This window comes from Mastigoproctus giganteus, chromosome 3, assembly GCF_048544385.1.
Source record: "Mastigoproctus giganteus isolate SK-2022 chromosome 3, ASM4854438v1, whole genome shotgun sequence".
NCBI classification, from domain to species: Eukaryota; Metazoa; Arthropoda; class Arachnida; order Uropygi; family Thelyphonidae; genus Mastigoproctus; species Mastigoproctus giganteus.
The window spans coordinates 248125290-248148807 of record NC_143577.1 but is presented as its reverse complement, the minus strand read 5'-3'; the positions used below and the strand labels follow the sequence as shown (position 1 = coordinate 248148807).

General features: G+C 38.3%; 1 protein-coding gene across 1 annotated transcript; it reads left to right on the top strand.

Annotated features, from left to right (window-relative positions):
* Nucleotides 1–5477: 5477 nt before the first annotated feature.
* Nucleotides 5478–23030, top strand: LOC150089012 (transcription elongation factor SPT4-like). The gene is made up of 4 exons (XM_090371002.1): nucleotides 5478–5599; nucleotides 14802–14908; nucleotides 17025–17080; nucleotides 22794–23030. The coding sequence occupies exons 1-4, from the start codon at nucleotides 5531–5533 to the stop codon at nucleotides 22913–22915; spliced, it is 354 nt and encodes a 117-aa protein (XP_090227128.1). The 5' UTR covers nucleotides 5478–5530; the 3' UTR covers nucleotides 22916–23030.
* The last annotated feature ends 488 nt before the right edge of the window (nucleotides 23031–23518 follow it).

Below are 23518 nucleotides of genomic sequence, written 5' to 3'. Positions count from 1 at the left end.
AATAAGTGCATTTAATCAGGTAATGATTACTTTGAATAAAAATAAAACGATTTTTCAGCTGCTTCACTTTGTCTTCTTTTTATTGCACCAGTCCATGCCCTTGTGGGTAGGACCGCTGCCCTCCCCACGCTGAGTTCGAGTCTCGACGATGATGTGAGGAATTTTTATGGGGCTTTTTCCACAACATAGCTGAGTTAGTTGGTCTCAGGCCAGGACAGCATGGTTTTTTCTCCCGGAAACCTAGGTTTTTCGTTCAGTAAACAGAAAATCAACCTCAGAATTCATGCAATTTACAGACAATATCCACAGATAGGTCTGTGCAAAGGTACTTGGAGCCTGGATGCTAAAGGGATTAGGGGCCTCGTTTATTTATGTTAATACTTTGATGGCTCCCTTGATTGGGTGTCCCCCCCTACAGTGAGGTTCTGGTGCGGCGCATTCAATGCACTTCCCCATTTTCATGGCCCGGCCCTGTACACAGAGCCATATCGCCTTAGTTGCTGATGCTCCTAAAAGCCTACAACAACGACAGCACCAGTCTGGACACTTTATTGCCACACCTCTTATGGCAAAAATTCCCTGACTTATTCGCGATATTGGGTTCTCCATATACAGAGATAAATTGTATATCGCTCAAAAAATCTCAAACAGAAATTCCAGGTCATGATTATTAATAAGTGTGTAATGAATTTTTAAATGCAAAAAAATTAAGTGATTTGCTTTTGCACGAATAACTGACTGACATTGTAAACAAAGATATAGGCACAGTTAAGGCAGTAGTATGGTCACTGAAGTAGATAAAAGGTTTCTTTAATACAGGGTGTATGAAAAAAATCTATTAGGGAGCAGTCCATAAATTCTGAATAGATGCGTATTTACATTAACTGTTTTATCAATTACAAATAATAACTTGAAAAGTTTTATGTACATCAGTAAACTAGAATGTCTGTCCCTCTTGAACTGTGAGATGTCAAATCTGTACTTGATCTGCCGCCAGAGGCGAACTGGCCATAAGATTTATTATTAGCTATATGGTGCAAGGAAGCCTGAGGCTTATGCTGCACCAGCCAAAAAAATGTCAAAAGTAGAAGGGAATCACCAAGAATGAGAAGAATGAATAATAAGATTTATTATTATTATTAGCTGTATGGTGCAAGGAAGCCTGAGGCGTATGCTGCACCAGCCAAAAAAAAAAAAAAAAAAAATTCCCGAGTTACCCTGAGAGCGAGAGAGAAAGTCAAAAGTAGAAGGGAATCACCAAGAACGAGAAGAATGATGATTTACTGGGAAAACCCGCGGTGGGCTTGAGGCCGGTGTGATTTTCAATATTACACTCTGACCCCCGATACATTCAATTTGTTTATCCCAGTAAGAATTTTTGACTCAGTTTGCCTCTGCCTCCAGCCATACATTGCTTAGCAAATCAGATGAAATCGAAAAGACTGCTTTAATTGTTCTTGTCTTTAACATTAGCACAGGTTATTGTTATTTGATTTTAGGAGCATCGGCGACCATATTGCTCCATGTATATTATCTGTAAATTGCATGTATTCTGATGTCGATTTTCTGTTTTCTGGATGAAAAATAAGTTTCCGGGAAGAAAAACCATGCTGTCCTTGCCTGAGACCGACTAACTTAGCCACTTTGCGAAAAAGACCCATAAAAATTCCTCCCGTCATCGACGGTATTCAAATTCAGGTGTTTTCCATCCCGGTGTGGGGAAGACGGCGATCCTACCAACTATGCTACCCACAAGGGCTAGCAAATTATGAACTGCTCTTTTGAATACGTTGTCCCTAACATAACCCCGCAATAAAAAATCGAGCAGAGTTATTTCAATGGCATACCACATCATTATCTGATGCCACAGAGACCATAACAAAACCAACCACCAAAACTGCTGCTGCAACTAGGTGGAAGGATGGGATCAGTGAACTTTTGGGCGTGACATTTTGCGATGCCGCTCGTATAGCATATGATCGATGCAGTTGGAGGATTTTGTTGGTGGCCACAACAGCTCCTCAGGAAACTATGACTGGAAGAAGAAGAGTTATGTCGGATGGTCATTCAATCGGTCCACCACAACTCATCCAGTGATTTAGGATAACAACAACAAAAAAAAAAAAAAAAAATTCGGATGATGTTCCCCCAGTTGTGGAAGTCTATACTTCTCTAAAAGGCCAAGATGGATTGCTCTGTTAATTGACTTTTCAGAGAAAAAAAAAGGACCAATAATCTGAATATCATGCCCTCATGTGTAGCACATTTGGTAGAATCGCCGTACTCCCCACACCGGACAGAAAAGACCCGAGTTCTAGTTTTTATGGGAAATTTTTATTTAATATTTCTTATTTAAAAAGGAATTTTTATGGTCCTTTTTCACAACGTGACTGAGTTAGTCGATTTTAGGCAAGGGTAGTATGGATTTTCTCCCGAAAACTCGGGTTTTTCGTCCAGCAGACAGCAAATCGACCTCAGAACACACGCATTTACCGAAAATATACACAGCAATATGGTCTTAGTCGCTGATGCCCCTATAACAACAACTAGATTGTTGGTATTAACTGCTGCACAACTCAGTAGCAAATAACCGAAACCTTTCTTGAATAACGTTGATTTCAAAATTTTATGTTCTCGTCCATCTGACTTCCTTTGGCTTCGATGGAATACATTATCAATGTTCTGAACTTCAACAGACCGTCCGCTACCTTTATTATGAGTGAACTTCCAGTTTCTTAAACTTTTTTATACACGCATAAAAGGTTGCACCACTTGGTGGATTCTTCCTAAGCATCTGACGATAATTATTGAAGCTGAATCGGCGAATTTGTAGCAGCAAGCCACTAAACACATTTCTCTTGAACAGCAGCCATTTTGTTTATGGCTTACTGTGGCTCCGCGTTCGAATCAATGATCTACGAAGTACACTGAAAACAAACTTTTGGAGTTATTCTTTGTAATTATAAAAATTACAACTATTGTTAAATTAAATACTGAACATTAAACTGTAACCTTATTTTTGACCTTTATAACCAACACACACCGCATTCTGCGACAACTTGTATCAGAAATGTTACAGATAAGTCGATCACAGAATCTAACATATATCTGCGTTAGTGAAATGATTTCTTTGCATACAATACATGTCATAAAAATACACCAAATATGTAATTATACACTCACTAACCAAAAAATTAGAAAGCTTTATTCAATATCCAGTAAGGCCATCTTTTCAGACTTCACTGGGTGTTTCAGGGAATCTAGCTTACAGATTTGACCGTTCTTCTATCAGGATATTTGTCAACTGCTCTACTGGATTCAGATCTGAAGAATTAGGTGTCCTGGGTAGCGGTTGGAAATCTTGTCTGTGCGAGTAACACAGTATGTCATCGTCCTCCCCACACCGGGTGGAAAAGGCCCGAGTTCGAATCCCGTAGATGATGCGAGTAACTTTAATGGGCTTGTTTCACTCCGTGGATGAGTTAGTCGGTCTCAGGCGTAGACAGCAAGGTTTTTTACCCCCGAAACTGCGGTTTTATCGTCCAGCAAAACAGGCAAATCGATAGAGAATACACGCAATTTACAGACACAAATAGGGGTTTATGTATTAAATTACGGGTAACCCTAATATAATAATAAATAATGTTGGAAATCTTGGGAACGTTCCTCCGATATCCGGATATGAAATGTGCACAGTGGATAGTTGCATTGAATCTTGAAAGAATTCATTACAATTCGGGTAAAAAATGAAACACTCCGATAAAGATAATCATTACAGGTAATACGACCTTCTAATGATATGAGGGGACTGATATCATTACAAGGCCCTTACCAACAGAACACTCATCATACCTTGATTCCACCTCCAAGTTAGTTGTGAATGCAAAACAGGCTGGTGCACGGCTTCTTGAATTTTACACTACCCTTTCATCCTACCATTGGTGCAAAAAAAAATTTAATTCGAAGCACGTTAGACTACATGACCTTTTTACTGTTCCACACTTATTCCCTGACTTATTCGTCCAATTCGTCCACACTTATTCCCTGACTTATTGTACCTCCAATGTCTTGACGTTGGAGGTACAACTCCAGTGGAATATCGATTTTTTTTTTTTTTTTTATTTTACAGAAGAAAGCGGCTTTCATATAGACACGCAACTACCAAATCCCAGATTCTTCAATTTTTGCGTATAGTTCTGTGGGAAATGGGTCTTTCTTTGCCCAAATTGTTCGCTTTAAATTCCTACGGTCTGTTTGGTTCTTAGAGTACCAACTTTCTGCTGCATTTCTTCCTTTTAGAGCGGCATTCTGCTTTCGTGTTCCACTCATTGCATACCTTTGAGATGGTTGCTTTTGACACACCAATGACTTCCTTTGTTTTCTCAATTGCGGCTCCTAAATGTGCTACAACAATAACACCTTTTTCAAAATCGGAAAGATCACCTGTTTTCCCCATGAATTATCTGTTAACGCCAATTACAAAACGTTTCTAATTTTTTGGACAGTGAGTGTAGTAATAACTCTCAGCATTTATAACACTCACTGTCAAACATCTTTGAATACAGTCGACTTTTTCAAAACGTTTATTACCAAATTAAATCTTCATTTCACTAAAAATCCCTACTTCAGGGGTTGGCCTTTATTACCCCTGATATTTGTATAATATTATACAAGTATCAGGAGTAATATTTTGTATAATATTATTACACAAATGTATAATATTATGCAAATATTACAATACTTTAAATCCTAACTAGCAGTACAATGGGTTAGGTAAACTTGGCCCTCTGGGTAGAGCAGTTGGATTAATCATCATTCAGATCCTGTAGATTAATACTACAGGATCTGAAAGTCAGTATTATTGACTGAAAACGACCGAGACACCTTGACTCGGTCGTTTCCAGTCATGCGCAATGCGTGGCTGAATCCAGGACCATGTTTAAGATTTGAACGATTTGTGTCCATTAAAAAATCTTTTCAAAAGGAGTCAAAGGTCTCAGTGACACCGAAATATTTTTAAAACATCCAATTTTATATCTCCCCCTCCCCTTTTTTTATATGTACTATCTATCCCCCCAACCCATCAAATCTCTATGCCTCTTGAAATTTGGTAAAATGTTTTTCCAAAATTCAGGGAGAATTTAGCCCCTTTTACTCTGATTGGCTTCGAAATAATTAATAATTCTAATAGGTTTGTACAAGTACTTAAGTTGCGGGTGTATACCCATTGGCGACTACTGGTTCAAGTTTTAATCATTTACGAAAAACATTTCTTTCTGATTTCCATTATTCCTAAATATATAAAATAATCAGAATAGTGAGTAATTTAGAACTGATAGGTGATGCAACTTAATCAACAACCTGACATTCCCATCCCTCCTCCAATGTTATGGTAATTTGTGTCCAATCCCAGCACGCTAATGGCTATAACTGTATACTGGAAATATTGGGGTTTTTTTCGTACTGGTTAAATTGAATGTGTTTGTAGGATTGTGTGAAAAGTGGAGGCATTTTTGTTATTCAAGGAGTTATGTCTCTAGAAAGCGTTCCAAAAAATCTTCGGGCACTTCGTGCTTGTTTATTATGTTCCTTGGTTAAGGTAAGTTATTTATCTCTAGATAATAAAAGTATGTAGTTCAGTATGGCCGATTTATTTGCAATTATAACTAATAAATGCCTTATTTTTTACAAAAATTAAGGGCTATTTCCAAATTGTCTGCCAAAACGCCATGAAAAAAAAAAAAGAAAAAAAAAAACACTTAAACCAACTAAATTTAAGGAAATACATTTGACTGCACGTTGGTATGGCTGTTGTATAACGATATAATAAAAATCGTTCCCACTCCCCCCTCGATTTTCAAGTGTCGGTTATAGACTGTGCCCATGGATCTTTGGACAGAAAATGATGGCCAGATTTTTTTCACTTAAAAAAAAAAAAAAATGCAAAATTGGAGTTTCGGTGTTACAGAGCTCGGAATTGACTATCACGAAAAAGACCAGACCTTTTCTTTTTCGTGATAGTCAATCACGAAAAAGACTACGCGTTGAGAAAACAAAATGAGAGTTGTGCTTTTGTGAAGCATTTTATGGATCTAGTAAATATCATAGGACTAAGGAGATTAGTATTTTTATTTTTGATAAATAAAAGGTACTTGTTCTGATTGTAAATGCTGTACATTTATCTAATAACCAATTAAAATGATTAACGAATATCGCTCGAACGTATTGGAAGACAACAAATATTTTTCCTCTTGAAATATGGTACACCTCACGGGTTTTGAGCCGAATCCAATTTGCATCCAAACAACCAGCACCCACAGAGGTCTCCGATCAATGTCCAGCAATAGTCTACCAGCATAATGGGCTTCCATCTTCCATGGTATCTGTGTTCACTAACATGTCCAAGGTTATATGAGAATGGCTAAATGGGAATCGAAGACATTTGTTCCTGTAAACATACTGAACCCGAGATTTTGGTAGGCTTGTAATAAATTTTCAATCAAGATGTCTGCTGTGCAGTTATCCAAAAATTGTTCATCTTTCAGTAATTCTTCGGTCTGCAAATCAGACTGCAGACCGACAAATACTTGTTTCCCCATTAACATCCTTTAGTTTTGGATTATAGTAACCGTACTATGCATCCTATAAGAGCCATCTGGTGAATTAACGCACTGATGTGAAATTTTAAACGCAGATTAATTCAATTGCAATTGATACTGGAAAACCGCGGAAAGATCTAGGAAACTGGTGATTCCAGAACTTTTCATTGAAGCAGTCCAACCAATATAAATAAACAGACCAAAATCTAAGAATATTTTCTAGGTAAAAAAAAACCTGGCCGCACATTGAATTCAAAATTTAAAAAAAAATTCACGAATTCGACCACATTTCTACCGAGAAAAGGTATTCAGGTGTGTTCAGAACCAATACTGGACCGCTGGGACAAACAGTCTCACTGGAATAGTCAATCATCCCGGCCCGGATCAGAATACCAGAATGGAGATCGAGATTTTAAATCGCTGCGATCGTTATCATAAGCTTTTACAGCCTCGATGCTCCTGCATTCTAAAATTGGCAAAGGCCACAATTTTAATGATATGGAGGTTAAAGCCCGTTCACCACGCAGTCCCGCTGCGTGGTGAACGGGCGGTATAGTTTAGCAATTGGTATTTAATAAAACGGTTACTCTCCAGTTTTGGGTCTTCAGGGGAAGGGCTTATTTTTCTTGAATCCGTCCCGAATTACTGGCGTAACGTAACCTTTTTTTGCCCTAGCCAAAAATGAAAGTCAATTAAAAAACCCATACTACTTTTGCTTGAATCCGTCCCGAATTTGGCCATGCCCGCAACGCAGTGAACCCATAATCTGGAGCTCAGCCAATAAAAGTTATCGTATTATGAAATAAATAAACTTAAATTACAAATAACTGGATTTCAAATAAAAAGATTTCAAATTAGGGGTGGTCAGATGTTAAGAGGAGAAGTTGTTGTAGTGAACTTAAAATCGCTTTAACTGATACAGTGGTGTACAAAAATTAAGTTACAACCACAAAATATGAGAGAGATATAAAAAAAAAAAAAAAATGCACTTTATGGAATCGCTATTAATAGTGTAAAACTGATGCAAGAAAGTAAGCTTATAAAGCATTAGCCAAAAAACCCCACTTCAATTGCAAATCCCTCTAATAAATTGTCCAATCGTTCAAATTAATTCAAAATACCCACTTTCACTATATCAGATGGAAGGTTATTTAAACAACTAATAAATCTCTGGCCCTCGGTAACCCATGCACTAATATTTTATATAAGAATATTCTACGAGTTGGGCATCTAACCCTACTTTTTCTAAAGGCTTCAAACTTTTAGATCGGGAATGCAGGCCCCCCCTCCCCCACTGCGATCGATGAGTTCCTAAAAACTCCACTAAAGGTGTACTACTACTTTGTAGTGTTACAGAATAAACTTAACTTTTGACACCAACTGAGATTTTATGCTGGAACTCCAACATTATCTCCCAGACAAGACTCAAATTGTATTGTGTGAATAAGAACAATTTTGTTATAATTAAGTCTATTAATATAATTAATCATTCTCATCTGTAGTTGAAACAGTATATGAAAATTGGTCTGGCGTTTAGGAAATATGAATCCAGTGTTATACAACGCCATAAAAAGTAAATTTAATTCGCAGTGCAGAAAGAGATCCTTTTGTTTTGAAGCCTTGAAAGGGAACTTCACCAGGTCGAGACTTTGCACTTTGTTCTACATCTAACAAATTTCAGAGGAAGTTTTGTAGTCAAAGGTCCCGAGGAATGTTCGCGACCTTCAACTTTATTACCGGGATACACTTGGAGACAAATAAAGGGCATTTTGAACACGACCCTAATCGAATTTCAAGACTAAAATGTATTTATAGTGGATAATAGTGTGACTAGTACATTTCTTAATTTCTCATGACGTTGGAAAATATCAGCTGAACAGTTTCAAGGTGATCTCTCTTTCTCACACACACTTCAATCTTTCACAGAGAAAGTATTGAGTCAAACTTAGTTTCATTCCGTGTTTTAATTTCAAAGAAGATAATTCAGAATAAATTCTTTATTATAATTTTCAATAATTCTTTATATTGCCATGTTTGCAGCCTTAATTTTCATAGTCTTAAGTTTTAAAGGTGAACCAGTCCCCCTCGTCTCTTTGAAAGTGCTAACATGTGTCCTCCAGTAAGTCTGAGATAAAAAGCCTAAAATAAATGGGGTATACATACTTTCATGTAACATGACTATGTACCAACAGAAATGGCTCGTTAGAAATTATTTCGGTAATAGGAGGCTCGTAAACAACATTAACCGTCATATTGCTAGGGGGTGATATAAAATTCGCCTAAGGCCAAGGTATTGCATTACGGGGGTGGGGGACACTTTACGCCTATTTATTAGTAATGGCAAAAGATGCAAGAAAGAGTTTTTATTCAGCATTAGCCAAAAAAAAAAAAAACTTCCCATATCATCTGTTCATTCCCTTCTAACAATTTGTCTAGTTCTTCATTGCATTTCAACCGCCTGGTGGCTGAAGGCAAAGCTCCGCACATAAATCCTGCAACCATCACTTCTCGATTTGAAATTATGCCTCCTCACTTGTGTAGTCTGAGAACGAGGAAGAATGCCATCTGCATTGAGCTTTCTCAGTCCATTCAAAGGGGTGATCCATTCATTCGAGGTGATCTCAATGAGATCACCTCGCAGGTGCCTAATCTCCAGACGCTGAAATTCTCAGAACTGAAGCCTTTCTTAGTAAGACCATCCTTTTGGTCTCATCACTAATCTCGTTGTCTTCTCTTGCACCCGTTCCAGTTTCTTAAAATGGGGCCTCCAGGCCTGTATGCAGTACTCAAGATGCTTCCTAACCATTGCCTTTTACAATGGGATAATCACCTCATTATCCCTGCTAGCAAAGTTCTTGCATATCATTTATATGAGCTGTCCTGGCAGTCTGTCTGCAGTGCTCAAAGAACTTCATATCTGACTGCGTAGTTACCCCAGGTCTTTCATTTCCCACTAACGTGACTAGTACCACAGATGTTACGTTAATATGGAATTACTGCTCCCCATATGCAGTATATCTTGCATTTGTCATTGTTAAACCATAACTGCCATTTCTCAGCCCATCTGCCTAATTTTTCTAGATCTTGTTCAGTAGCTTACTCTGATAAGTGTCATTAACCATCCTGCCAAGATTGTTATCTGTAAACATGAACATTAAGCCTGATATATCTTTATCAATATCATTAATAAATATAGAAAACAAAAATGGGCCCAGCACTGAACCCTGGGAGACTCCACTAATAACATTAGTCCATGAAGAGAAGTGTCCATTAATTACCAATGTCTTCTCGCACTCAACCATCCCTTTATGCAGAGTAGCAACTTGTACCGTCACACTGCTCCAATTTATACAGCAGTCTTTTATGTGCAACAGCATGAAAAGCTTTGCTAAAATCTAAGTATATGATGCCAATTTTTTTTTTTTCATCCAGATCTTTTGTTACTGTGTCATGGTATCCAATGAGAGCGCTCAGACAAGACCGCCCATTACGTTCATACTGTGATTGCAATATAAGTGCATTCTTGTCTAGATGGTACCGTATTACTTCAACCATTTCATTGTTTTCCATGGAACAGAAGCCATGGAACTAATTAGAATTAGCACATCTGTCGCTGACAGATGTGTTAATTCTAATTAGTCACGTTACCTCTTGTTTTCTCATCCCCTTGTAAACTGGGATACATTCGCACATCTGAAATCCGTCGAGACCTCTCTTGAATTCAGGAACGATCTTTCTTTTGCTGCTTTCCTTAATATAATTGGATAGATTCCACCCATCCCAGGTGCCTTTTTTAAGTTTAGCTTCAATTATTTCTCTTACAATTTTCCCTCTGTTATTACAAAATCATTCAGGACCCTGTGAAAATTTGATACACTTCTGGCATCTTCTATCCTAAAGAGAAAAAAACCTTATGAGTGAATGTAGATGCATAATACTTATTCAGTTTGATCAGCAACCTGAGAAGGATCATTAACAGTCGAATCATTTGATATCAAATGAACTAATGTGATTCATCCCTTCCTTTTATTCTTTACATAAGTAAAGAAGTATTTGCTGTTTTTCTTTGCATTCTTCACCAGAGGCTTTTCGTAATCTACCTTAGATTTGTGCCTTGATTGTAGACTAGGTTATATCTGCTACAGGCTTCTGTATCGCCTGATAATGCATCCCATGCATTCTTTTCTGCCATGAGCGTCATCTGAGACCCATTTAAGTCTTCAACAGTATCTTTTTAAATGGTATAAAACGCGTAGTAACTTCTATGATTACATCCCTGAATGCTTTCCATTTAGAATTTGTTGTTGATAATTTCATCATTTGGTCCCACTGCATAGAATTTGATAAACTGTATCAAACCACTATGGCCTCCGTAGCCGAGTGGGCAGGAGCGGGAGTGCAGTAGCACACGCTCTTTGAGTAGACCGGGGTTCAAGCCCCTGACTGCTGAATACGGTCGATCTGCCAACTCGCACTGGACCAGCGTGGCAGATTATGGTCCATTTCCCTCAGCATGAATTGTTGAGGAGGCTTCCATCCTGCAGTGGGTTGATAATGGCTGCACTTAACTTTTTTTATCAAACCACTGTCGTCACTTCTTACGAAAGCAAAAACCCTTCCCATTGCCTTGACAGCAGTAACATCTTTAAGTAAATCCCACGTCACTACTACGCTATCACTGCCACCTAGCGGGTCTTTTATCCGCAAATTCTTAATGCATGAATGGTCGCTGCTGATAATCAGATCAAAAGTATTTCTTTCTTTATCTTAGTGCCTCTCTAATATGCTGGTGTAGAAAACAGTCATCCAATAAATGTACAAAAACCTTGCTACTGTGTGAATTGAATGCACAGCTTTTTAACTAAGAACATAACCCTTCTCTCCTGTCCTTTCTGTATACCCTGTATTCCCCACATTCAAATTCTGCATACCTTATATCTGAGTAACTCCGATATACCCACATTGTTTGCATTTGGTGACTTGACCAGTACTTCAAACTTTATTTATTATGCTCTTAGCATTGGTTTGTATGCACGCACGCACCTACCCTTTATGCTTAGTAACCCTAAGCCCATGTATATTCTTCTTTCACGAAGAACACCAGAGGTCTTGAAATTCCCGTACCTCGTTTTCCAGACTGCTACATCTTCCAATAGAAGCAGTGCAAAAATCATTTCCACCTCTGTTTGCGGCTGCTGTTAATCTATTGTTCAGTGTATCCTTCCGAGCTAGCAATTTTCCTCCACAATTAACACTGCCTCGATAGCATCAGCAAATATTCTTGTACCCTTTCTATTTAAGTGTTTCCTATCCCTGTAGAAATAGTCTCTTCTGTTAAGAAGCACAGACCACGCTGCGAAAAATTGTACCCCAAGAGTCTTGCGCAATTTCTCCAGTACCGAATTGAATGACAAGGCTTTCATCTTATACTCCCTCCAATTGTGTCTGGGCAGAATTGTAGACGCTTTCAATCCTAACTCTTGACGTTTTCTTAACATTACTCTGTGCTTATTAATTAAATCCTTAGATCGCCTACTCTTAATATCATTAGTGTGAGCGTGTGCAACAATATCACTATTTTTGTTCTTAAAAAATAACTGCTCTACAACCTCATCAACTTTAGCCCCTTGCTGACTTGCCCTAATCCTATTCCACCTGGCCTTTTTGCACAATACAAATATATTTTCAGTTTTCTTGAAAATAGAATCCCCAACTATAGCTACTTTCCATGGCACCAAGGATCTCTGCTGCGGATGATGTCTCTTATTGAAGCACGGGCGTTGTGCTGGGTAGCTGAATGATTGATAAGTCCCTCTGTTGTAATCCTTCGAGGACATCATTCTATTCTTAACAGCCTCATGAGCCCATCAAAACGTTGAATTTGTGCTTAACCTCTTCATGCTCTTTGCAATGACCACACAGACAAAGGCATCCCCTTGTCATAACCTTCCAAAGGTAGATTCACAAAAAAGAATACAAGTAACGCATAAAATAGTGTTGATTCTCAGAACTGCCTCGCAAGTTCTCTCCCGAACCAGAGCTTTCGCCCGTTAATTTGTTGCTGTAGTCTGAGGTCTGAAGCATGATTTTATTCAAAATTTTAATTGAAAAACAACATACAAAACTAAGATTAAAATTATAATGCTACTCTAATCCCTCTTATTTGACTGCAGTACCGACTATGCTATTTTAGGTTATTACGTTATTTATAACTTAATTTTGTTACCTAGTACGTGCTAACGCAATAGCCTTTCTAATTTCTTAGCTAAAAACAGAAAAATATTCCACTCTACGTGATTAGAACTTTCAAACTACCTATTTACTACAATTACCACTGCTCACAACGGGCGAAGAGTTCAACTAGATAATGAACTTTAAAGATATATTGCATAAAATCCCTTTGAGCCAGTGTTCTTAAACTTTTCATCCCGTGATCTCCCTCTGAGAGGCCTCTCTAGCGACCCCTCCCTTTTCTCTTATCGTTAGGGTCAAGAAACTCGCGTAATTTGTACATTTTATTTAGTGACAATCATCACACGACCCCACCCCAAGAAAAGGCTCGCGAGTCCCAAGGGGACGGCAATGCATAAATTTAGTCCACTGCCCTAAACGATCGAAGTCGCAATCTGTACACTGAAAAGAAACTGGTTAGATGCTACTTACAACGTGCCAAACTAGCACTTAGAATTACTTGTATTTAGATGCATTTTTAAGTGTCCAATAACTTTGTTTTAAGGAGACTGTCTAGTGAGGCTAACATATTTGAATCGAATAAAATCTATTTACATATAAAAAAAAAACACTGGTACGAAGTTTGGCAGGGGAGTACTACTGTAATACTGACTGATGTTACAAAAATAAATTATCGTCCAGGATCTGGACTAAGTAAAGTACACTGCTCGACAAAATTAACAGAACAAAATGATTTTCATGAATATTTTATTGTGAACAGTGTCGCCAAAGACACTGTTCACAATTAAATAGGAGTCCCGTTTTAGCCTGCAAACAGATTATAGATGTTATTTCATCTGGAGACAACGAGAAATGTGGTACCATCCCTCCAACATCAGAGAAAGGGACACTTAGTGGAGGCGGTGTTCTCGTGTAGGGCATAATAATAATCAATGGCCGCACCCTTCTTCGAGTTTTTGATAAGGGTACTGTAACTGCGCAGAGATACCGAGAACAGATCCTCGAACCCAATGTGCGACAGTTTAGGGGTATGGGACTCCATTGGGCGTCGCATTGCATGCCGACAGTCAATTCCTTGTTCACTTGGTGAGCTAAGGTCTGCGCTGCGATTTATTGCCACAGAATCTTATAGACACCCTTATATCGAGCATAGCTCGCCGCTGTTTAGCCGTTGGAGGGGCGGGGGGAGTCATACGCCATAGTTTCTAGCATCTTGTATCAACTTCTGTAATGTGACTTTTTTGGCGATTCTTGTTTATACTCAGGTACGACCACCAGGTCAGTGGAGTTTACAATAAACCATCAATACAAACGTTAATCGTATTTCCCAGTCAATTCAAACAGCGCGTGCTACTGCACTTCTGACCACTTGGCTACGACAACCCTTATAAATGTCCCTTATATCTGTCCGAAGTGTCTCGCTGTCTCCTCATTTCATCGTTATTCTTTCGTACACTACCATACCAATTTTTTTTTTTTCTCTCTTCAACGCAAGCTGCATGAGTTACACTACGTTTTCTTTGTGTTCTGCTAATTTTGTCGAGCAGTGTAGTTAGTTCTATGAATATGTCTCTGTCCCTCAATATACCGAAGTCAGACCATCGGTATACCGAAGTCAGACCATCACAACAAGTAGCATTTCTCGGACTGCTGAAGGAGATTCTCCTCTCATTCTCATTCATTAACCTTAGCCTTCATGTTGAAGCTAGTCTGACATAAATCCTTTTTAAACAACCAGAATTCATCCGCACATAAAGCATAAGTGGTGAGGCAACTGAATCCCATAATGTTGGTTTTCTAGTATGAACTTAGGTTTTTACCTCTATATTCTAAGAGTGATAATTGGTAATTAACATCACTAAAAACGTCCAGCCAGTACTGATTGTACTTCTATACAGATACTAATTAAACACAAGTGTACTTTTGATTATGCGCTGGCACATTGTTTAGGAAAATTAATACTAAGCCTTTTTTTTTAACTTTCTTTTTTTTTTCTTCTTTTTTTTAAAGTCTTTCGATCAGTTCGTAACAGATGGTTGTGACAACTGTGAACAGTACTTGAGAATGAAGCATAACAAAGAGATGGTATACGACTGCACCAGCTCCAGTTTTGATGGGTAAGATTGATTATAAAATTTTTATTTTATGAAAAGAATATTTCATCTGTGAAATGTAGTTTGGCGAAATTTCAGGTTTATGAGCATATAACTGCGAATGTGAAGTTTCCCAATATGTAAAGTATTTGACAATAAGACTAACCAACCTCCGAAGGTTTTTAATTTAATGTTTATAGTTCTTGCGATAGAGGGCAGCACTGTCGTGGCTGTTTTCTAGGAAAGCTGGTTTAGAATCTTCTAAACAAACTTTATCTACATTTGAAAAGTCAGAAATGGCTGTTTCAAATCGGTAGAATTTGAATAAACGCCCATCATTTGAAATCTGATTTCAGACCAGCAAATGTGTACTTCCAGAGCTGGGGGAACTTTGTCCAGCTTCACGAAGAAGCGTCGTTTCCGATTCTACTTCCCCCCCAAACGCGGTAATGGTACGATTCTACCGTCCGTTTCTACATATTCCTTTATGTTGGAAGATCACAATTTTGCAATATTCTCAAGAGGAGAATTTTCCACAATCGATGTTTCATTTTATTGTGGCTTCCTTCGTAGGATATTTGAGCACTGATGCCTCCTTGCAAAGCTTTTTGTGCACAATCGCTTTAATTTGTGGCAACTTAGTGTTCTAACCAGCACTTCCAAATACTGTGCATTGAGTACAATAGTGTATTGAACCATTGAGGTTATTTATGAGGGAAATCTTTGGATTGGAATAGTGGCAACGTATCGCAATACATAAAGACAGTTCTAAGATTGAAATCTGTAACTACAAACCGGTTAGCCTGACTTCAAGTCACTGATTGAAGTCAGTTAGCCTGACTTCAAGTCACAGGGAAAATCTTCAAGTCACTGATTAAGAGTGCAATCCGGGGACATTTAGAAAGTAACGACAAACAACATGGTATTTTGACACAGTTACTCATAAGCTGGATGTGGAAAATAATTTTGACGTGGTTTATTTGGATTTCAGCAAACCATTTGACTCGGTCCCTCATGAGCGGTTCTGTAAGCTGGAAAGATTCTAAGATGGATCGCAGGGCAGAAAGCAGAGGGTTGTGATCAGTGGATATTCTTCAGACTGGTGTAACGTCAGAAATGGAGTCCTTGGGGACTCCATTTCTGGGCCACTTTTAATGATATTGGCGAAGGGATAATGGGCGTGATGTCAAAATTTGCAGGCGATGTAAAGATTGGGAGAGTCGTTAATTTATCAGAGCTCCTTCAGGATGACTTGAATAAGCTTCAAGAATGGTCAGAAAGGTGGCAGCTATGTTTTGATGCATCAAAATGCAAAGTATTACACTTGAAAAATAGCACCCTCAAAATAAATTACCCACTTGGTGGGGGTTGAACTAAAAACAGTAGAATTTAGTGGATCTGGGAGTTTAGGATACCGGCAGACATGAAGTTTTCTGAGCAGTGTAAACAGGTGGCCAGGAAAGCCCATGGTGTCCTATCGATGATTATTGAGCATCATCCCGTAAAGATAGGGAGGCCATAATCTCACTGTGTAAGACTGCATTTGGAATTTCCATACCTGGAAACTGTCCAGGTATGGAGACTTCATCTAAAAAAAGATATCGAGCTTCTTGAAAGGATCCAAAGAGGAGCGGTTCGTATTGTGAGATCTGCAAAAGGGCGACTATAAGGATAGATCCGATGTGTGAACTACAGAGCTTGGCAACAAAGCATCTTCAAGGGGACCTGATTGAAGTTTATAAGGCTCTGAGAAGGATTAGTAAAATGAATGAAGAATTTCAGAACTAGGAGCCAAAAATTAAAATTACAAGGGAAGATGTGTAGACTAGATTGTAGGAAGTTTTCTTTTAGCCATCGAGTTGATTACTGAGCTGATTACTGATTATTGAGCAGGCTGACAGTTTGAAAAAATTCAAGAGTCAACTGGATAGTATGATACAAATCTTTCACCATGGAGCAAGAACACATAAGATAAATATAACGGTTTCTTAAATGGATATTTTTGACTGTACTTAACACTCCTACTGTATAAACTTTCATATTTTATATAATGAATCTGCATACTAAACACTGGTTTATTGTTAGTGTTTTTAAATTCAGGTTATTAATAATAAATAATGTGGGTATTTTCATCTTACAGGTTAATTGCTATGATGCAGACAGATGAAAGTTGGGTAGCCCGATGGCAAAGACTACGTATGTAGACATTTTTTTTTTTTTTTTTATAAATGTTATAGTTTTATTATTATATGCTTATCTTATTTTGTACTCGGTTAAGCAGAGAAGCTTAGCTTCTCAACGAGCGCGCACAGGTGGCGATGCCACATTTTTGCATACTTTCTAGTTCTAGTGTTTACCAGAAAAGTATTCTCGAGTCTCTGGACCTTTCTAAAAACTGTCAAGGTATATATAGTGGCTTTTAGTCAGTTCGAATTCGATCTCGTGACGCGCTCTTTCCGAACTTTCGATTATTAACGATTAATATTAATTGTGTAGTTTTTATTATTTTTTGAGTGTTGTAAAAATAAAGCTAAATGAATTTAATCATTTAGTGAAGTTTTAATTACCTTTGTTATATAAAAACGTAACAAAGGTAATAAGGGCCCTAGTAAATTCAAAATGGCGGGTACCAGCAAAAGACGTGTTTACAGTGAAGTTGCATTTCAACGAAAAATGGACTGATTCATACTTCTTTGTGGGAAACTGATGGAAAGCCTGTTTAATATGTTAGGAATCAATATCCGCTGTCAAGGAATACAATTTGAAAAGACATTATGACATGAAACCAAGTTCGTCAGTCTCTAGGGTTAGGTATGCACAGACAAACTGAACCTTCTCAAAAAATCATTAAAATAGCAACAATAAAGTTTTTAAGAAAGTATCGGAGGATGTGAGAATTATGTCAAAGCTAGTTATATCATTACTCAAAAAATTGCCAAAAGGTCGAAACCATTTTCTGATGGAGAATTTGTGAAGAAGTGCCTTTGTAGCATCAGCTGAAGTTGTGTATCCAAACAAAGCCTTCAAAAAGATAAGCTTGTCTCGAATGACTGTTTCTAGGAGAGTAAAAGAACTGGCATTGAAAACAAAGTTGCTAGCATGCAAATTTTACTCATTGGCATTGGATGAAAACACGAATTTAACCGATACAGCTCATTTGGCTATTTTTAGTCGTAGGATCGACGACGAACTTAGTCTTTGAAGAACTGCTGGCTTTATGTCCCTTGAAAGAAACCACGAAACGGACAGACATTCTGAAAGCAACGAAAACGAATCTTGCTAGATATCACCTCAGTTTGAAAAACCTCGCAGAGTTGGCGATGGATGGAGCCCCAGCTATGGTTGGAACAAAAGTAAGATTGGTAGCACTTTTAAAAAAAAAAACAAAAAATAGCTACTAGCAGATTTACCAGCTACCATTGCATCATTCACCAGGAACATCTGTGTGCCAAATCTCTCGGTTTTGAAAATGTCATGAAAGTTATCACAGACATTGTTTGTTATTTGGAGCATTAGCAACTAAGGCCATTGCTCCGGGATATGCAGTGGTCATTCCCTGACCTTTCCGTATTTGGTGGTGACGGGCTCGAACCCCGGTCTAATCAAGAAGCGTGTGCTACGCACTGCTGCTCCTTCCCACCTGGCTAGGAGGCGCCACACACACAGACATTGTGAATTTCATGACGAAACGAATCATCGACAATTTAAAAATTTTCTACAGACGGAATGGGATGCTGATCGTGGCAATGTTGTCTGCTTCTCCGACGTGCGATCGTTAAGCCGTTCAAAAGTGCTCACGAGGATTTTTGAGTTGAAAGATGCCATCCAAGAGTTCATGACAGCAAGCCAGTATCAGAGTTCGACGATCCGAAGTGGTTGGCCAACTTTGCTTTCCTTACGGATATTTCTTCTCGCTAGAATGAGTTAAATTTGAAGCTCCAGTCAAAAGATCAACTGGTGTATGTCCTGTTTAATCACATCAAAGCTTTTCAGATGAAATTAGAACTCCTTTAGGTGCCAACTTCAAGATCAGAATTTAACTCATTTCCAAGGAATGTTGAAATTGCAGTCTGCAAAATATGCTCCTCAATATGTGGCTGCAATATCTCAGCTCCAGGCCGACTTCCAAGATTTCCGCGCTCCAGAAAGTACCCTGAAAGTGGTAACTAACTCCTTCTCTGTGAATGTGATGAGACTCCAGGGGACCTCAAAAAGAAATCATTGACCTTCAATATGACTCGACCTGAAAATCAAATTTGAAGTGTCTCTCCTAGAATTTGACCAAAAATATGTAGAAAAATGGAAAATTTGTCAATTTAAGAATGTATGCGGCAAGAATCTTCTTCCTCTTCGGAAGCACGTTCTTATGTGAACAGATGTTTTCTAGAATGAAGCACTCCAAGTCAAAATTGAGGACAAAAATTACTGATTGTCATCTGGCGCACTGCTTCCGATTATCTACCATAGAAATAGTTCCTGACATTGAATCATTAGTAAAAAATAAACAGAGTCAGCTTTCTCATTAACTGAATCTTTCATTGCTACTGTATTGTAATAAAATTTGCTTATAAGTGCAGTTGGTTTCGTTCTTTTAAAATTTAAACGATCCCTAGGTTTACAAAACAAAATTATTGCATGGAGTCGAATTCAGAAACAACTCTCAGGGGCAATATTTTTAAATCGAAAAATCAAGAGTCGCATTACTGTATAGTAAAGCGTATGGAACAACACTGCAATTGGTTTTAAGTGTTTTTAATCGACAAATTTTTCCTTAGGTGTTGCTTCTGAATTTCAACCTAAAAGCGGTATATAAGACTTGTCTATTGTTTGGCCCGCGACTTCCAAAAGGTTGAGCACCCTTGAACTAGAGCCATTCGAAAATTTTCTCTGCAACAGTTATTGAGTGGCCACTTTATTAGGTACATCTAATTAATAGGCAGTAGGTCCCACTTGAAGAGGCCTTAGAACAATTTTTGAATTCATCATGGCAGGGATTCATCGAGGTGTCGAAAGCGTGGCACAGGGATGCTGTTGTATATTGGCTGAACTGCTTCTTACAGTTGTTGTTGTTAATTGGTTGATTAAGGATCTCTATGCCGAAAAGTTGTTCCACCTCATTCCACGAGTACCCAATTGAATTAATATGGCGAATTTACTCATTCCTCCAACTAGTTTTGGCCTTGTGACATAGCGCATTATCTTGTCGAAAGAACTCATTCGCCAATGTGTAAACGGCCACCAATTGTTCTGACCAGCGATTCGCTTGGTCAGAACAATTTTCAGATGTAGCTCCACTTGTAACGGGGGCTAAAACAAATGTGTCCCGAAAACACTTCCTACACCATTACATCATGGCAGGGATACGCCACTACCAGCCTGCATTTGGACAGCAGGCTGGTAGTGGCGTATTTGCGCATTTTAAAATAGATTGCCACTGTTGTACTGGGCTGACCTCGCTGCACTCTTGTCAGCCTCCTTTGGCCTCTGTCATCAACGATCTGTTTCCGACCACAAGATTGCCTTGGCTGAGCATTAATTTGTTCTGGGACCGATCTCGATACAGCCAAGACAGTCCTACGTGAAAATCCCAGCTGGCTTTCAGTTTCTAAGTTACTCATACTGGTGCAGACTGCGATGCCACTCTCAAAGTCACTAAAATCTTTCCTCCCTTTTCATAATTTTTTCCGGGATGCTTTCAAGGATGTTTTCACATCTTTCACGCGTACAAGGTACACCGCCATTTTCCCGCTCGACTTCTCCAAAGAAAATTTTCAGGTGTTCAGGTGGAATGAACGACTTGACCAGGATAGTTGTGAGTGTGCTTTCTTGCCTCTCGCCGAGAGTGGGGAGACTCGAGGTAATTTTCTGCTGATGCGATTGAAATGGGTTGAGATACCGTCATGCCTGAATCACATTTCGTCCAAATAGGACAATGTCCTATTATAAAAATAATAGGACAATTATTTTTGTTCCAAAAAAAAAAATGACCACATGCAACGACATTGAGTCTGAGGAAGAACGTGGTCTTACTAGTATCCCACAATACCAGCCCATAAGTTAAATAGAAAACTGTTGTTGATATTTAGATTGTATCGTATTATTATTGGTTAAAGAAAATTTTTGTATGGTTCTAGGTTGTCAAAGAAGCCTTTCCGGGCCCCATGTGCTCATCAAACTTCTTTTTTTTTTTATTGTTGGTCCATAGAACATGCCCTGCGGTGCACTTACAGTGACAGTCTGTATTATTTAGTTTTCGAATGAAATTCTCGGGTGTCGAAGAGGCCATCCACAAATTGTATAATGTAAGAAAGGGGAGGTTGGAGGCAGTAGATAAAATTGTTGCACTTCGTTATGATTGGAGCGGACGGTGGTTCAATCAACGTTTAAGCAAGTTTTTCTTTTTTTCCATTGGGCAACAATTTAATTTGGTTTAATGTAGTTAAAAGTCAAACGTGTTCAAAGATATTTTAGAAAGTTAAGACTAAATAACATACGTTTAGTATTCTTTTAATCAAGACAATATAATATACTCACTGGCCAAAAAATTCGAAAACCCGTATTCAATATCTATTAGGGCCACCTTTTGCTCGAATTGAAACCCATACACGTCGTTCATGGATTTCACTAGGTGTCTGGGGAAGTCTAGCTCCGGATTTGACTATTCTTCCATTAGGATATTCAGTTGTTGTGTGGTCAGTAGAGAACTGCGAAGCCGAGCTGCTGTTTTCAACATATCCCAGACATTCACAGTTAGCTTCAGATCTGGAAAATTAGGCGGCCAGGGTAGACGTGTGAAAATTTGGGATTGATCTTCGAACAATTCAGGTAATTTTTGTACGATGGACGTTGGGTTTTAGTCTTTAAAGAATCTATCGCAATCCGAGTGAAAAATGAAGCATTTCAGAGTGAAGTTGGTCAGATAGGACAAAGATATTCATTGGTAGTAACACAACCTTCTAACAGTATGAGTGGACCCAGTGTGCCAACAGAACATACCCCATTTTGTAATACCATCTCCAACCATTTGAGTTGTCGACATGAAACAGTCTGAATGCATGGCTTCATCAGGTTCACGCTACACTTTTGCTCAAAAATTGGTAAAAAAAAAAAAAAAAAAAATGGAGACTCGTCAGACCACATGATCTTTTTATAGTCCAGTCTTAGAATTGGCATCGCCACTCTAGTCGAACCTTCTGATATTTTCACAGAAAGAATTGCTTTCCTGTAGGCACATGACTATCAAATCCTAGATTATTCAATTCCCGCCGCATAGTTCGGTTGGAAACGGAATTTTCTTTGCTTAAATTGAATTTTTGCAGTCATTTACTGCACACTAGACCTATTCTGACGAAAACCTCTTTAAATTCTGCGGTCTCGTTCGTGAAGTACCAACTTTTTGCAGCATTTCTTCTTTTTTAGAAATGCTTCTCCTTTCGTCTTCTACTCATTGCATACTTTTGGGATGGTTGCTTTCGAAACATCCGTGATTTCCTTTATTTTCTCAATGATGGCTGTTGCTAAACGTGCCTCAACAATGACACCTTTCTGAAAATTGGAAAGATGTCTTCCCCATGATCGGAGCGACAGAAGGCCCACGAAAGCATACCCAGAAACTTGTGATCATACCATGAGACAAATTACTTTTGCATACTGTACGTTTTAATTTTCTGACTCCAGTTGCTAAATATTTCTAATATTTTGGTCAGTGAGCGTATTAGCCAGCACAATAGAATGTTGCTTGATCACAGGTCAAAATAACTGGAAGAGTGAAGCAGTGATTAAATTTTTATTTTACGATTCAAAATGTGCTTGTAAAATATCTTAGTTTGTTCTTACTTGAAGCTACTTAGGAGAATATCTGAGATTAATAATCTCTTTATATTAGAGAACTTCTGTTTTTTTATTACAGAAAACCATGCTACGGGTATGTATGCAGTTTCAGTTTCAGGTCACTTGCCTGCAGGTATCGTGCGGGAATTGAAAGGAATGGGTGTAACTTATCGGACACGTGACACGAGGCGTACCCAGTGACACCAGTCTGCTCACTAATTAAACTTCTTGCTATAAGAACTATTTTTGTGTAGATCTAAACATGCTACACTAGTACTAATAAAACTAATTTTTGTATGAAATTTATAATTAAAAAAAGCTGTAACGTTGTAGTTTCCTGGTGGTTGTTTATCAAACATCTGGATGTCCCAATGGTATCACTTCACAACAACAAAACATCTTCAAAGAGCCCGCGTAATATGATGTAGTTATTTTAGAAAATCATTTTGATTTGAAGGGTTTGACCTTCCTTCAGTTGACATCAAAAGTTGACATCAAAAAATGCTTTAAAGTGGAGTTAAAGTGGAGCAATACGATGACCATTTCCCACCTTCTAGAAAATTCATCTACTTGTTAAAAACAGTGTTCATTTTGGCAATGATTACAACTGTGGAAAGAAGTGCGAAGAAACGTGTTATCATGATGTAGCAATTCAGGTTCTGTTCTTCTGGATTTCATATTGGTGGTCTGGATTTCTTATTGGTCGTCTATTCTTCTGGATTTCATATTGGTGGTCTGGATTTCTTATTGGTCGTCTGTTCTTCTGGATTTCATATTGGTGATCCGGATTTCTTATTGGTCGTC